The sequence below is a fragment of the Rhinopithecus bieti genome, unplaced genomic scaffold (genome assembly GCF_001698545.2).
Source record: "Rhinopithecus bieti isolate Rb0 unplaced genomic scaffold, ASM169854v2 scaffold_82929, whole genome shotgun sequence".
In the NCBI taxonomy this organism is placed as follows: domain Eukaryota; kingdom Metazoa; phylum Chordata; class Mammalia; order Primates; family Cercopithecidae; genus Rhinopithecus; species Rhinopithecus bieti.
Genome location: NW_016830474.1, coordinates 424,932 through 442,071, shown reverse-complemented (window position 1 = coordinate 442,071; position 17,140 = coordinate 424,932). Strand labels below are relative to the sequence as shown.

Here is a 17,140-nt window from a genome sequence, read left to right as displayed (position 1 = left end):
GCTTTCGCAAGGGGCATGCTATTTATGAGCACTTTCTGACAGCCCAGCACATCCCAGCCTGCTGAGGCAGCACCCTGTCCACCCAATTTCATCCAGGCCATTTCACTCCAATAGCGGGTCCACGGAGGCCCCCAGTGCCTGTCTCCTCAGCCACAGCCTCTGATGACTTCCTGGGGGCAGACAGACTGGCTTTGTGGGAAGCCCAGCAGCACTGGGCGAGGGGCAGAGTGTGCAGCTCTCCGGTGTCTCTCCACAACCACCAGCTCCCTGTCTTTGGTTTCTTGGGGTCACCATTTCCTACTGGGGTACATGAAACCTTTGGAAAGATTCTAGTTCTCAAAATGAGGGACCCGAGACACTCTCCATTTTCCATGTGCCATGTGGCCTAAATTTTAAGTCAGATCACCCTAAACATACTCTCCAACTTGGGCACAAATCCACCCACCCGTTTCCACAGGATACTGTTACAGAACTGACAGACTGACTTTCTTCCTGCAGAAGACATTCACAAGTAATAGCTACCATTTATTGAACACCTACTACATGCAAGGCATTGTGTCAGCTTCATAAGCAATATGTGGAAATCTCACCCAGCCAGCTTTAGGGGAGGAATTGTGATTCCATTTTATACATGGAGAAAGGTTCAGAGAGGTGAACTCATTTACTCAGAATCACACAGCAGAGAGAAGGGGCTGGCCTGCTCCATGGCCTGGGCTCTTAGCCTCAATAGAAATAAAAGTGACCATCACAGTCAACTTATTTATGACCAAAGAAAAGGCAGATCCAGGCATTTAAAATTTTTTTTAAGAGATAGGATCTTGCTACATTGCCCGGGCTGGACTCAAACTCCTGGGCTCAAGCAATCCTTTCTCCTCAGTGTCCTGAGTAACTGGAACTATAGGCACGTGCCACTGCACCCAGCTCCCAGGAATTTTCTTTTCTTTTTTTTTTTGAGACGGAGTCTCGCTCTGTTGTCCAGGCTGGAGTGCAGTGAGTGGCGCGATCTCGGCTCACTGCAAGCTCCGCCTCCCAGGTTCATGCCATTCTCTTGCCTCAGCCTCCCAAGTAGCTGGGACTACAGGCACCCGCCACCACGCCCAGCCAATTTTTTGTATTTTTAGTAGAGACGGAGTTTCACGGTGTTAGCCAGGATGGTCTCGATCTCCTGACCTTGTGATCTGCCCGCCTCAGCCTCCCAAAGTGCTGGGGTTACAGGTGTGAGCCACCATGCCCAGCTGCTTCCAGGAATTTTTTAAGTGTCTAACAAAGTATAATTTTGCCTGTAATCAATATCTAATAAGTGATTATTTTATGAATAAAACTATACTGGAGCAAAGGAGTGAGTTAACAAGGTTTTCTTTTGTTGTTGGTATTTGCTTTTGGCTAAAATCCTCAAGTCAGCATAAAACCCAGTTACAGGCCGGGCGCGGTGGCTCACACCAGTAATCCCAGAACTTTGGGAGGCTGAGGCAGGCGGATCGCGAAGTCAGGAAATCGAGACCATTCTGGCTAACACAGTGAAATCCCGTCTCTGCTAAAAATACAAAAAATTAGCTGGGCGTGGTGGGGGGGTGCCTGTAGTCCCAGCTACACAGGAGGCTGAAGCAGGAGAATGGCGTGAATTCGGGAGGCGGAGCTTGCAGTGAGCCAAGATCGTGCCACTGCACTCCAGCCTGGGTGACAGAGCAAGACTCCATCTCAAAAACAAAAACAAAAAAACAAAACAAAACAAACCCAGTTACCCTGTACCCCCTAGAGGGAGACGGTGGTGAGATGCTGTGGATGACAGCCGGACTCTGAGTCACACAGATCCGTGTGACCTTGAACAAGTTCCTGAAGGTCTCAGAGCTACTGTCTCCTCACCCATAAATGGAGAACCTTCTCTCTACTTGGGCCATTGTGGGAGGTCATATAAGCAAAGCAGTGTGCACAGTATCTGTTATTTTTGACTTTTATTCCCAGCATCCTGCCTACTCTGGACAGTTCAAGCCAAGGGGCTACTTCCTGCTGAAGGTGACAGAAAGCACAGTTGGTTTGGACCCTGAGTTGGGATGTAGTTGCCACCAGCTGGGATAGAAGGAGGAAGGCAGAGGTGGGGATGGCGTGGCTCCCCCTCCCATCACATCTTTCAGGATCTTGCAGATCTACTGCACGCTCCTCACTTTGATGTACCACATCTCCCCGATCCAGACTTTTCAATCTTGACACTACTGCCATTTGGGGTCGGGTCATTCTTTGTGGTGGGGTCGGGGTGGGAGCTGTCCTGTGTGCATTGCAGGTTGCTGAGCAGCATCCCTGGCCTCCACTCACTTCCTGGAGCATCTTCTCTCCTCCTTGTGATAACCAATAATGCCTCCTGTCGTTGCCAGACGTGCTCTGGAGGGCACAATCCACCCAGTTGAGAACCACTGCCTTAAACTCTTACCTGCAAATGTCCCAATCACCATTTCCATTGTATAGCTAAGGAGAACCAGTGCTTAAAAGAAAATCCCACAGCCAGGAGGTGGCAGAAGGAGGACTCAATCCCTTGTCAGTCTGAACGGAAATCCTGCCTTGTTTCCATGGCCTCCCATTCTGCATGGACACCCTCTCCCAGGACCCCAGCTCTGTCCTCTTGCTGGCCGGCCCACAGCTCAGCACAGGACAGACTGACTCAGCTAGCCCCAGTCAGGGCCTGCATGCATGGGAGACTCTATTCATTCACACATGGACGCACCGACTTCTCCAATGCAGCTTGCACCAAAGCTTTATTTGCTATTTTCATAGTCTGAATGCAACATCTTTGTACATGCAAAGGTCATCTTGTTTTATTGCAGTTGACCAGATTTCCAACTGCTCTTCTGTGCATATGAAACCTCTTTACAGTTACAAAATATAAAAGCACTTGTAGACGTCCAATACTCTGTGAGGTCTGATAAGCCCCATTTTTTTTTTAACATTAAAAATATAAGGTTTTCTAGATGAATTCTCAGTCCCATGGGTAGAGATTCTTTCTGGGATTGGATAAAGTGCGTCTTGTCTGCCTTTCGTTCAGAACTCCTAGAGCTTGTGAATTCGTAAGGCAATTGCAAGAACACCGCCGGCAGGAAGCTTAACTATCCTACACAAAGCACTCAAGTTCCTTTTCTATCGTGACTCAGATCTGAGGAAGGACCCAGAAGAAAGGTTAGGAAAATATATACTATACTTACGTGTGTGTGTGTCTGTGTGTATATATATGTATTTCCACACTCTACCCCATCTTACAAAGCATTTTGAGGATCACGATCATCTGGGAAGTGCATGACTTTAGGATATTGTTGTGATTTAGGAAACAGCACAGTACAAAATTATCTTCCATAACACAATATATTACTTTTGTGACCCCCCTATTTACAGGATCTATAAGGCTATATGGAATGAGATTATTAAAAAGCTCAAATTCAGCTGGGCATGGTGGCTCATGCCTGTAATCCCAGGACTTTGGGAGGCTGAGGTGGGAGGATCGCTTGAGACCAAGTTAGAGACCAGCTTGGGCAATATAGCAAGATCCTGTTTCTACAAAAAGATTTAAAAAATCAGCTGGGCGTGGTGGTGTGCTCCTGTCATCTGGGCTACTCCGGAGGCAGAGGTGGGAGGATTGCTTGAGCCCAGGAGTTGGAGGCTGCAGTGAGCTATGATTGTGCCACTGTATTCCAGCCTGGCCAACACAGCAAGACCCTGTCTCAAGAAAAGAAGAAAAAAAGTTCAAATTCTTTAGAAAACAGCATAATTTGTAGCCGGTGTGATGCCAACAGGGATTATCAAGGAAGTGCCAGTCCAAGTCATGGAAGATGATGTTATGGCACAGGTGGGAGAGCAACCACTGAAGGAGATTCTGGGAAGGCCAAAGGGCAGGGCGGGCTGAGGTGTCGATTTTAAGGGTTAACTTACCAGAAACCTCAGGCCGACCTCCCAGAGCAGAGGGCCTAGCTTGCTGCCCTTCCCCCTGCAGGAGCCAATTTAGTCAAAAGAAAGAAAACTCTGGACTGGGGGGTGCAAAAGGAGACACAGGCTGGCAAATACCTGGCACATTCATGCCTACCAGCTTTTTACGTGGCTCTAGACTTCTTGAGCCTGCCCAGAATTCCAACTGTGTGAGTCCTAGCAGCCTCTCAGCACACAGCAAGGGTCCCCTACTCGCTAAAGGGGACCAAGCCCAAAGCAGATCCCCTTCTAGATGTGGAGGGTCCTACCCTCCAGCCCCATGGAACCACGATGCCATGGAACTGCGGCTTTTGTGTTTTCACACATGGTGAGGGGAAGGCACATTCAGAGACCACAGAATGTCTCCCCATCACTTACTCTGGTTTAAATATCTACACTGAGGAGGAGGGATTTTTACAGTTTGTAATTATGACTAGTTCCAGGAGCCATCTGGGGACATATTATAAAGAAAAATATTAAAGCATAGATCGACAAAGCAGCTATCAGCACCAGGTCGGAGCAGCTGAGGTCTCTTTTAGGAAAATCACACTAAGGGTCTTGCTAAATCCCTTGCCCAGCCTGTAAAGTTGACAACCACAGGCTCATGCCTATTTCAATTCTGGCTTCTTGGCAATACCCTTAAGGTGGCCTCCCTTCCAGGGAGGCACAAAGGAAAACACAAGTGTCTGAAACCACGTGATTTGGCTCGTCCCCTGGAAAACACCACTATCCAATTGACCTTTCCCTGAATCCTGAGGCTACCACTCAAAATCCCAACATCCTAAAGACCACGAGGTTTCTCTTTCACCAGAGTGTCTCTGGTGGCATGGAGTAATCCTCCACAATACTGATTTCTGAGGCCTCGTCATGGATTTTCAAAGGCCAAAGGCCTCTGTTTCATTAGGCAAAAGACCATGAAGAAGGGTATCTACTGAAGAGGAAAAAGACACGGGCTTCTCAAAAGACCAGCTGTCAAAATGCTGATGTGCAAAGGGGTGGTGGAGCTGAGGAGGAAGAGCAATGAGGAGGGGTGAGAGATTGTACATATGGAGGATTTTCCATTCTGCATGAGACTCTCATTGAGGACAGCCGAAGCCCCCAGGGAGGAGGGTTGGATGAGGAGAAGATGACTCCATTGCACACAGATTATTAAGGCATGTTAAGTGATATTAAAAAGAAGATGGATTTCCAAAGGGGTCTCCAGGCAAAGTCTAGAAACTAGTGTACAACACCCCCTTGCTTAGCCTCAAAGACAGCACACTCCATTTAGAATAGGGAGAAGTAAATTACCCATTTGCCCAGCTATCTGCAAAGGCTCCCAATCATCAGTTACTTCTAACTTCATTGCACTGATCATAAGCAGGGTTCAGAGGTCATGGCGGAGCCCGCACGAAAGAGGGTCGTTCTTGACTCACTGTGATTGTCTGCCCTGCGGTGCTGGAGGAGATAAGGTTACAGAAAAATAAAAGGAGGTGAGGAAGATCTTCAGGGCTTGCCCTAGTCACTTTCAAGGAGGGTGAACTTTGTATATCCTAATTAACACAGAATTAAATAGATTATTTTTCCAATTAAGGTATGAGAGATTAGGGAAAAAAATCTCCAGTCAATCTCATTTTCAAATGTGTTTCCTTCCTGTCTGATATCCTTGAGCTGAGACATGACTAATTAAGAATTGAGAGTTTCGCATGAGGAGCATCAATAGATGTAAGAGCAGTTCCTTTCCTACTGCTTGAGATGGTACAAAGGGGTCCTTTCCCCCTGAAGGAAAGACAGACATCAGCCAAGATAAGAAATCAGCATCAAAAGACTAGGAATGTGTTTTAGGCCAGCTGCAGTAGCTCATGTCTGTAATCCCAGCACTTTGGGAGGCTGAGCGGGGAGAATTGCTTGAGCCCAGAAGTTTGATTTTGAGACCAGCCTGGGCAACATGGTGAGATCCTTGTCTCTACAAAAAAATTAAAAAATTAGCTGGTCATGGTAGCATATACCTGTAGTCCCAGCTACCTGAGAGGTTGAGGCGGGAGAATCACTTGAGCCCAGGTGGTAGAGGCTTCAGTGTGCTGTGATCGTGCCCCTCCACTCCAACTTGAGCAACAGAGCAAGACCTTGTCTCAGAAAAAAAAAAAAAAAAAACTCAACAGTAGGTATTTTTTAAAGGGGATCCTATTGACTTTGAAAGCCATAAGATCCAAATTACTAGAAAACAGAAACTGGATCTTTAAAAAAGAATTCAACTGAAGCAGTTGCAGGAATTAATCCCCAAATGGCCACAGATGACTAGATGACTAATTCAGGGAATGATGAGAAAACAAACGATCATCAAGCAGGTCCAAACGCCCAAACCCAGATGCATGAGGCTCCCAGGTGTAAAAGGCTGGGTGGTGGCATGGTCCGGCAAGTGTTCATCAGTAACCAAAGCTCATCAAACAGGACACAAGGTGGGTTCCTGCCTCACAGCCCTGCAGTTGCTGTCCCTGGTGCTGAACGGCAACTGCCTCACCAGGGCCTAGGTGTTTGTCCTGACCTAGACAAACAGAGGATTTCTATCCATGCCCATCCACCCATTAAGAGAGAGAAGAGGGGTAAAGGGAGATGAGGGAGGAAGCTGAGATGGAGAGACAAATGAAATCCTAAGAGGTAGCCAGGGAAAAGGGAAGCATGTTTTGACAGCATTTGCAAATAATGGATTCATGGAGACTTTTACCTCTTAGGAAACTGTGGGGAGGGAGTAGAGGGCACACATGCCCCCCACTTCCGTATCTAGCCAGAGTGCTGCGCATGGATCCACTAGGAAACGCCACCCCATGCCACAGGCTCTCTATGAATTGCCCAAGCATCTCATGATGGGTATCTCCCAAAGTTGGCACGTAGACTATGGCAAGTCCAGGCATGGCAGGTGGCCAGCCAAGCACATCTAGGATATCTGCTACAGCCTTAGGACTCAGAAGTGGAAGAGTCTGGTGTTGGGCATTTCCAAAAACAAAGACAAGGTAGAGAGTGTCTGGAGCCCCCAGAGGTCTTGGGGATTCCCTGGAATGAGCTGATCGCTAGCAAGAAAAAAAGGAGGCAGGGCCAGCTTTATGATTTGTCACCTAGCACCCAGCATTTCTGTCCAGAGTCCTTGGCTGGGGAGCTCCCCTCCAGAGAAGGGCTTTCAGCAAGACCCGCATTTGGACCAAAAAAAGCACTTGGTCAGGTGGAGTTCGATGGGGGAAAATGAGGTGAGCAAAAGAAAAAGTACCCTTCATTCATGCATCTGTTCTGAGGCCAGTTCGGAACAACTCCTCCATGCCAGCAGCCCAGGTCATGTTCAAAGAAGACTCTGGAGAAAAAGATTGCTAGGGCGGGTCTGATGATTCAGTGGCAAAGGCACCACCATTTGGGCTGCAGTTTACGAACCCTTAAGGCCAAGGGGCAAAGGTCACCCTACAGAAACCAGAGCTCAAATGAAAAGAAGCCAGGGAAATATATACAAGAGTGACAATTATAACTTCTAAACAGCTTGGATAGGGATAAGATAACCTGAGGTGACTGGATACTTCAGAACAAATTATTCACACATCTTTCTTCCTGTCCTTTAACGTAAACACATACATACATATCAAGTTTCAAAGAAAATTAGCTGAATTATTGCTTTATCGCCTTCTAAAGCCAACAAAAATGACATACAATAACATAGGCCAGTGATGCACACAGCCCCACTAGAAAGAGAAATACACACAATCAGGGAGGGTACATTTCAAAATTGGAACTGCTGATTCCTCGAGGGGAAGAAGAAACTCACCAAAAAAAAAAAAAAGAACAAAAACCCCTCAACTTGGCGGTAATGCCTTGCATCGAGACTACAGCAGGAAATGAACAGTTGGATCTTTCTTGGAAATGTCCTTCCCAAAAAAGACCTGCCCTGGGGTTGGCTGAGGAGGTGCTTTCACAAATTCAGGTGTTTTTCAGAACCTGGGGAGGCAATTCCAGCCTCATGCTGATGTTCTTGGAGCTGATGCAGGTGTCTAAAGTAGGTAGAAATGCACATTTTACATAAAAGCAAAACCACCCACGTAGACATTTCTGGGCAGCCTGGCTCCTTTCCCAGCCTGAAGTGCTGTCTGGGGAGATGAGCGAGTGCTTCTGGAGGTTGGGTCTTCCCGTCTGGATCCAGGGAGAGCCTGGTGAGGATGGGGGCACTGGATAGCATTCTTAATCCAACGGGAAGGGCCCAGGCACATAAGCATTGTGCAGGAAGAAACGGCAGCAGCTTGGCCTCGTCTGCGGGTTCTGACGGTTAAGGCTTCTGTTCAGTAGACGTAGCAGGGTTCCCTGCCTGGAGAGGAAGGGACAGTCCTGGTGTCAGCGGTGGGAACGTTTGGCTCCATTTCTCTCTACCATCAGGCCTTAAAACCTTGCCTGATATTCTCCAATAAAGAGACCTCTAGAAGCCTAAAGTCCGAAAATAGATTTTTTTGTGTGTTGGGGGGAAAGGGGAGGTGAGGAGGGTGGCAGTCATGGAATACCATGAAACCAACATGAAATTTAGGGTCAGATCAGGGTTCCAGTCTCAATTCTGAGCCTCAGTTTCCTCAAAGGGGTTGTTGCTGGAGGCTTAAATGAGATATTACATGTACTGCACCAAACACAAAATAAATACAGGTCCCGATCCCTTATCCAAATCCCTTGAGCATAGTTTTATTTGGGAATTTAAAATTTTTAGAATTTATTATACACACACATGTGCATCATACATACATAATCATGTAACATATACACATATATGTATACACATATGTAACACCAGCATAATCAAGCAGATAATATGCCTGCTGTGTATTATGAACATTCATATAAAGTGGGGAAAAGAGAGTCGAAGTAGAATTATATTCACTCAGGTCAGGTTTCACCACTGCGTTAGGAAAAACCTTTGTTTGCAGAGCTTTCTGGAATTTGGCTTTGTGGATAAGGGATGGTGAGTCTCTTGTGCTCATCACATCAATGCCGACTTTGATGGTGCATGTACCATCAGGCAGTGCTTGGTCAAGCACCACAGGTGCATTCTCAGTGGGCCCTGAGGACAGCCTGGCGGTGTGGACACTGCTAATCCATTTTACAGATGAGGAAACTGAAGTTCATGACGTTCAGTCATTTGCAACTTACACCAGTGCCTATCTAATCGTGATTTTTTTTAATGTATATTTTTTCAAATTGATTTTTAACTACATAGGCTGTACATGAAACATTCACCCCATAAAAATTGTAACCATTTCTGGCCACGCGTGGTGGCTCACGCCTATAATCCCAGCACTTTGGGAGGCCGAGGCGAACGGATCACCTGAGGTCAGGAGTTCGAGACCAGCTTGTCCAACATGGTGAAACTCCATCTCTACAAAAAATATAAAAATTAGCTGGGCATGGTGGCAGGCGCCTGTAATTCCAGCTAATTGGGAAGCTGAGGAAGGAGAATCACTTGAACCCGGGAGGCGGAGGTTGCAGTCAGCTGAGATACGAGACTGCATCACTGCACTCCAGCCTAGGCGATAAGGGTGGAACTCCATCTCAAAAAAAAAAAAAGCAAAGAAAAGTAACCATTTCTAATTAAGCTAACCTCTGATGTCCCGCCCCTTTGTTTTATCAACAAAAGGTGATGCAGCTAGAAGGGCCAGCCAAATGCATGAGCCCAGAGCCCCGGTCCCCTGCCTCCTGGCCTGGTGCCTTTCACCTACTCCAGGCAGCCCAGCTTTGTTTCCTCCCTAAATGGAAACAGACATCACCATCCTCTTTACAGGAACTCTGAACACTCCCCACCCCTCACTTCTCCCCTTGCACAGCCTCTTTCCTTGGGTACAACAGCCCCGGTCTCTGAGGCTTGGCCACCCTAACTGAGTTCCCCATTCCTGTGACTGCAGGGTTCTTCCCAGGTTCCCCAGCAGAGCCCCTTCATACCTGGTCAAACTTGGTTCTCATAAAGACTTTGCCTCTTCTTGGATTTCAATTCCTTTAGCCACTGGGGAGAGGGTTCATCCGACCTGAAACCACAAAGCCAGTAAGAGACAAGCTGAAACCAGACTGTGGGCTCCTCGCGGGCAGGACTGAGTGGTACCTGACTGTCTATCCCTGGGCCCAGGCGGGGCTGCGGCAAGCACTTGGAGGTGGCAAAGATGCCCGTATTAACGGGACTGATAAGCGAGCAGTAGAAATTCACCAGTGTCCAACAATGAGGAATATTAAATAAATCAGGGGTCCCCAACCCCCTGGGCCACAGACCGATACGGGTCCATGGCCTGTTAGGAATGGGGGCCACACAGCAGGAGGTGAGTGGTGGGAGAGTGAGTGAAGCATCGTCTGTATTCACAGCCGCTCCCCATCACTCACATTCCACCTGATCTCCGCCTCCTGTCCGATCAGCGGCAGCATTAAGATTCTCACAGGAGCATGAACTCTATTGTGAACTGCACATGCGCGGGATCTAGGTTGCGGGCTCCTTATGATAATCTAATGCCTGATGATCTGTCACTGTCTCCCGTCACCCCCGGATGGTACCATCTAGTTGCAGGAAAACAAGCTCAGGGTTCTCACTGATTCGACATTACTGTGAGCTGTAGAATTACTTCATTATAGTAACAATGTAATAATAATAGAAATAAAATACACAGTGAATGTAATGTGTTTGAATCATTACAAAACCACCCCCCATACCCCTGGTCTGTGGAAAAATTGTCTTCCACAAAACTGGTCCATGGTGCCAGAAAGGTTGGGGACCGCTGAAATAAATCACAGTATATCCGTTCTATGAGATAATCTGCAGGTATAAAAATGTATCTTGGTTGGGCACAGTGGCTCACGCCTGTAACTCCAACACTTAGGGAGGCAGAGGCAGGAGGACAGCTTGAGCCCAGGAGTTTGAGACCAGCTTGGGCAACACAGTGAGACCCCATTCTCCACAAAACGCAAACAAACAAACAAAAAATTCATCTTATATAAAATCATTTCCATCCATTCATTTGTCATGCAAATAGCTATTCATCCTTCCATCTCTCTATCCAGGTAAGTGTCTCTGATGGTTAGTTTTAGGCATCAATTTCAACCTAATGTGTACCCAGATATTTGGTCAGACATTATTCTAGATGTTTATGCAAAGACATTTTTTCTTAGATGAGGTTAACATTTAAATCAGTAGGTGCTGGGTAGCGCAGACCCACCCTCTGTGATATGAAAGGGCCTCATCTATTCAGTTCAAGGCCTGAATAGAAAAAGATTGGCCTTGCCAGGTGCGGTGGCTCACGCCTGTAATCCCAGCACTTTGGGAGGCCGAGGTGGGCAGATCACGAGGTCAGGAGATCAAGACCATCCTGGCTAACATGGTGAAACCCTGTCTCTACTAAAAATACAAAAAAAAAAAATTAGCCGGGCATGGTGGTAGGTGCCTGTAGTCCCAGCTACTTGGGAGGCGGGGGCAGGAGAATGGCAGGAACCTGGGAGGCGGAGCTTGCAGTAAGCCAAGATAGCGCCACTGTACTCCAGCCTGGGCGACAGAGTGAGACTCCGTCTCAAAAGAAAAGAAAAGAAAAAGACTGGCCTTCCAGGAAGAAGAGGGAAGCCTTTTGGACTTGGACTCTTCCCTGCACCCCCAGCCTGCTGGTCTACTCTGCAGATTTTGGACTTGCCTTCCTCCACAATCACATGAGCCAATTCCTTAAAATCAATCTCTATACATACATACAAGCGTCTACACGTGCATGCATATATACGTACATGTATATATAACTGACCCTTGAACAACACAGTTTGAACTGTGTGGGTCCACTTGGATTTTCTTCTGCCTCTGCCACCGCTGAGGCAGCAAGACCAAACCCTCTTCTTCCGCCTCCCCCTCAGCCTGCTCAATGGGAAAACAATGATGATGAAGGATGAAGACCTTTATGATGATCCACTTCCACTTAATGAACAGGAAAAATATTTTCTCTTCCTTATATGTTCTTAATAACATCTTTTCTCTAGCTTACTTTATTGTAAGAATATATAAAATATAACATACAAAATATATGTGGTTATGGGTGAGGCTTCCGGTCAATACTAGGCTATTAGTAGTTAGGTTTTAGAAAGTCAAAAGCTACAGGCAGATTTTTGACTAGGTAGGAGGTCAGTACCCCTAATCTCTGCCTTGTTCAGGGGTCAACTGTATTATTTACACCCACACACACACACACACACACACACACGACTGGTTCTGTTTCTCTGGAGAACGCTGAACAATACAATGCCCATAAGACAAACAGAGATGCCTTTTGTTTATCGAATGTCAATAATTGTTTTGGGGAGGTGAGATTTGTTTAAACTTTTTTTTTTTTTGAGATGGAGTCTTGCTCTGTCGCCCAGGCTGGAGTACAGTGGCACGATCTTGGCTCACTGCAAGCTCTGCCTCCTGGGTTCATGCCATTCTCCTGCCTCAGCCTTCCCAGTAGCTGGGACTACAAGCGCCCGCCACCACGCCTGGCTAATTTTTTGTATTTTTAGTAAAGATGGGGTTTCACTGTGTTAGGCAGGATGGTCTCAATCTCCTGACATTGTGATCTGCCTGACTCGGCCTCCCAAAGTGCTGGGATTACAGGTGTGAGCCACCACGCCCAGCCTGTTTAAACTTTTTACAATGGAAGAACACATACAGAAAGGCACTCAAATCAAAATGTGCACAGCTCAATGAATTTTCTCAAAGTGAATACATTTGAGTAGCCACCATCTACATGGTACTATTTTTGAGTTTTATTTTTTTTACCTTCTTCTTAGCAGTTTTCTGTGTTCTCAGAATTTCTTACAATGAGAACACATCATTTTAATAAAAACAATAAAGTCAGGCCAGGCACGGTAGCTCATGCCTGTAATCCTAGCACTTTGGGAGGCAGAGGATCGCCCAGGAATTCGAGACCGGCCTGGGCAACATGGCAAAATCATGTCTCTACAAAAAAATACAAAAATTAGCCAGGCGTGGTGGCACACAACTATGGTCCCAGCCACTCACAGAGGCTGAGGCAGGGGATTCACCTGAGACTGGAGAGGTGGAGGCTATAATCACGCCACTGCACTCCAGCCTGGGCAACAGAGTGAGACCCTCTCTCAAAAACAAAAAATGAAACAAAACAAAAAACAATAAAGTCATCATTGTTTAAAACTTTATTCAAGAAAAAAAATCACGTTTATGAAGATTGCAAACAGGCTCGGGAAAATATTCATATAGAACACGGAGCAGGGGAATCAAACTCAGCAAACGTGATCTCAGCTATGTTACAAAGAAAAAGAAAATGGAAGGAGAGATGCCCAGATATCAACAGTAGTGGTCTTTGCACGGTGGGATCATGGATGATTTTCTTTTTCCCTTTGTATTCTTTTTGTATTTTCTACAGTGAAGATCTACTGCTTTTATAATCAAACACACATGCACATAGGACGTGACTGATTCTGTTCTCAGAGAAAGCTCGTGAGACCCGTGGCCCTGGAGGGGTCAGAAAAGATGCTGGCCTGGTTGGCGGTACGGTCGGGGTCTGCACCTGAGGGGACTAGAGATGAGGTGACTCTGGAGTCTAGGGGCAGGCCTTCAACTGCTATGCCTGCCAGTCTAGTAATGAGGAAGAAGAGGGACCCCTGGGCAGATGGGGGTCTAGGGTACTCTAGACCTCAGCCAAGCTTTGCCTAATAGTGGAGACACAAGCCCAGGCCTCCGGAGATGCCTCTGAGACCCTGGTCTGGGGGTTCCTCCAGCCACAGAGAAATGCTAGAGCCCTCCACAGACTTTGGAGCCGGAATTCTGGCATTACCAGAGCAGGGAGGCACTGTCTCAACTATGGCACCGTCTCTCTCTAACGTCTCGCCTTCAGGTTCCCACAGCCCACTCTGTGCTATGTATCGTGCACTGCCTGAGGCTCCCAGGTCCATCTGGCCTCCAGGCCTTTGCATGCGTAGCGGCTTTAGCCTGGGATCCCCTCTCACTGCCCTTGGCCCAGCTAAGACCCAATTGTCCACCATGATTCAGTTCAAGTGTCTCCTTCTCTTGGAAGCTTCTTTTTATTTATTAGAGAGGCAGGGATTGACTGCATTGCCCAGACTGGAGTGCAGTGGCACGATCATAGCCTCCATTTCCTAGGCTCAAGGGATTCTCCCACTTCAGCCTCTGGAGTAGCTGGGACCACAGGCATGTGCCACCACAGCCAGCTAAGTTTTTTTCTTTTCTTTATTTCTTTTTTTATTTTTTGAGACAAGGTCTCATTCTGTAGTCCAGGCTGGAGTGCAATGGTGCAATCATAGCTCACTACCGCCTCCAACTCCTGGCCTCAAGTGATCCTCTCACCTCTGCCTTCCAAAGTGCTGGGATTATAGGCGTGAGCCACTGCACCCAGCTGGAAGTCTTTTTGCCGCCCATCCTCAAGTGTGCACTATGAGCCCTTCCTCTGCCTCCCTCCATCACAGGGGTCAGAGAAAGGGCCAGAGAGTCAATATTCCTGATTCTGTGGGCCGTGGTGTGTCTGCGCTACTTCTTAATTCTGCAGCGGTAGTACTAAAGCAGTTATAGACAATACATAAATGAATGCATGCGGCTGTGTTCCAACAAAGCTTACTTACAAAAACAGATGGGGGCTGGATTTGGCCTGTGGGCCATAGCTTACCCACCCTTGTTCTGATCCAGCCAGCACTTACTATCATTACAACTCTAGCATCAGGAACAATCCCTAACTTTCATGGGTTAACAGTGCTCGTAAGATTTCCACTCTGCTTCACTGAGTACTTCTGCATCCCAGGGCTCAGGCAAAGCGCTTTAGACACACTCTTGTTTCACCCTCATGACCACCTCGGAAGGTTAGGAGGTTAGAAAACCCATTTTACAGATGAAGAAACTGAGGTTCAGGAGGTCAAGTGCCTTTTCCCAGGTCACGCAGCTCTTAAGCAGCAAAGCTGGAATTAAACCCTGGCTGTGTGACCTTCGATCCCCTGTTCTTAACTTCCACCTGCAGATGCTAAAACACCCCAGTCTGAGAGCCTCTTGGGGGGTAGAAGCTGCTTTGTGCTCATTTCTACACAGAGCAGGCCAAGCCCAGGATTGGGACAGCTGTTTCACGAAGGGAGTGAAACTGATCTCATTCAACCTGGCCGTGCCCTTTGATCCACCTTCCCAGGGCCCCCAGATCGCTGAAGATAAAGATACCTCCCCAAAGGGTAAGAGGGGGGAGAATGCCTTAGTTTCCCCGTCCGTCTGGAGAGGGCTAAACCAGAGTAGTAGTTCTCCAACAACGGTGCCCTGGTGTTCCGTGCGGGAGGTGGCAGGGGCGGGGGAAGAGGAGAGGCCAGCTGGCCTCATTCCTGGCCTCCTTCCCCGGCCTCTGATGTCCTTTTGAGGTATCAGAGTGTTGAGAGTTCACATGAACAAAGCTTCTGCTGCTGGAGAAAATTAAAAAGTGGAAACTCCCTTCTATTCAGCTCTAAAACCTAATGGAGCACCTCTCTAGAAGTATAGCCTGAGTTTGGGAAGAGAGGGACCCCCATTCCCCAAGACCCCTCACCTCTCGTCCTTGTCCATGCTGGAAGGCAGCACGCGACTGCCAAGCACCCCAGGCTGGAAGGGGGACTTGGGGCTCTTGGGCTGGGGTGCCCAGCTGGGGGTCTCGCTGGGACTGTCCACCTCTGGCCTCTTGTGCAGCTGAGCCTGGGGAGAGAAGAGTGCTGAGTCTGTAAACCGCCCTTTGTCTGGGAAAGGGCCTCCTCCCATGGCAACGTCAGGTACGATGAGCCTTCTGCAAACACTCGGGGACCCCTGGGTCGGAATAAAGCCAGACAGGAAACATGGGGGCTGAGAAAAGTCAGATGTCAATCTGCCATTCCAAGCAGCCACCCTCGACCCCCAAGATCGAATCACCACCCAAACCCACAGAATCACATTCTCTTTTGCTGAAAAGCCACCATCTGTAGTGTGCTCAGCACACGGCATGCCACCCTGACAACCCTAAACGGAGAGAGCAGCTCCCTCCATCCAACAGCTGCAGCTTAACTTAAATAAAACAAAGTTGTTGACAGTCCATTAGAGTCCCATAAGAAAACCATAGGGCAAATATCCACCCATTGCTGGAGGGCATGTTGGGGACAGAATACAATGGTATGCGTAAAATTCCCTTGTAGGACCTGAGGTGTGAGTGGTGGCAGGTGGCTTCTCTCTCAGGCAGTGCTGGGACAGCCCCCAGCAACAGCAGTCATCACCATTGTCCACTGATGGCTTCTGTGCACTGATCACCCATCATTTGGGCTCTACCAGGCTCAAGTAATATGACAAATGTGAGTTCGCTCCATGTATGTAAGATTCTTTTAGGCTTTCCCCCATTTCACAGGGCGAGAGAGCCCAAAGGTCAATATCAAAGTCACCCAACTTTTATGAACTGGGATTCACACCAGGTCTGCCTGCAGCCCAACTCCAGGGTTCTTTCTAGAACAAGCCCTGCAACCTCCCCTGGTTGTTTCTTTTTTTTTGAAACAGAGTCTCGCTCTGTTGCCCAGGCTGGAGTGCAGTGGCGCAATCTCGGCTCACTGCAAGCTCCGCCTCCTGGGTTCATGCCATTCTCCTGCCTCAGCCTCCTGAGTAGCTGAGACTACAGGCACCCGCCACCACACCCGGCTAATTTTTTCTATTTTTAGTAGAGACGGGGTTTCACCATGTTAGCCACGATGGTCTCGATCTCCTGACCTTGTGATCCGCCCGCCTCGGTCTCCCAAAGCGCTGGGATTACAGGTGTAAGCCACCACATCCGGCTCCCCTGGTTGTTAATGATCACCTAGCACTGCTATGGTAGAGATTAATTAGTTAACGCAGCTGCCGCCAGGCTCAAGAAGTTTAAGCTAATACTGATGAATGGCCAGAGCCCCATTTTCACAGAGCACAGTGGACTCCAGCTGTGTTCTGGAATCCGAAGACCTGCCTCAACAGTTACTCAGTGCATCCACATGGGAGCCCCAGGGCCTCCGTCTCACCTACACCCAGGGCCTGTGGCTGTCTGCCTCCTACAGCAGGAGAATCACTTGAACCCAGGAGGTGGAGGTGCGAGCTGAAATCGCACCACTGCACTCCAGCCTGGGTGACAGAGCGAGATTCTGTCGAAGAGGAGAGGAGAGGAGAGGGGAGAGGAGAGGAGAGGGGAAGGCAGGGGACAGGAGAGGGGAAGGGAGGGGAGAGGAG

The 17,140-nt window shown here is 48.0% G+C and overlaps 1 protein-coding gene across 2 annotated transcripts in view; it reads right to left on the bottom strand.

Annotated features, from left to right (window-relative positions):
- Positions 1-2,720: 2,720 nt before the first annotated feature.
- The window catches only part of KIAA1671 (KIAA1671 ortholog), a 272,215-nt gene continuing 257,795 nt past the window's right edge, over positions 2,721-17,140 (bottom strand). For both annotated transcript variants that reach the window (XM_017865552.1, XM_017865553.1), the window contains exons 11-13: positions 15,480-15,622; positions 9,877-9,959; positions 2,721-8,263 (exon numbers count right to left, since the gene is read on the bottom strand). In XM_017865552.1, coding sequence (XP_017721041.1) covers positions 9,881-9,959; positions 15,480-15,622 — 222 coding nt within the window. In that variant the 3' untranslated portion in view covers positions 2,721-8,263; positions 9,877-9,880. The remainder of the gene's footprint in view (positions 8,264-9,876; positions 9,960-15,479; positions 15,623-17,140) is intronic.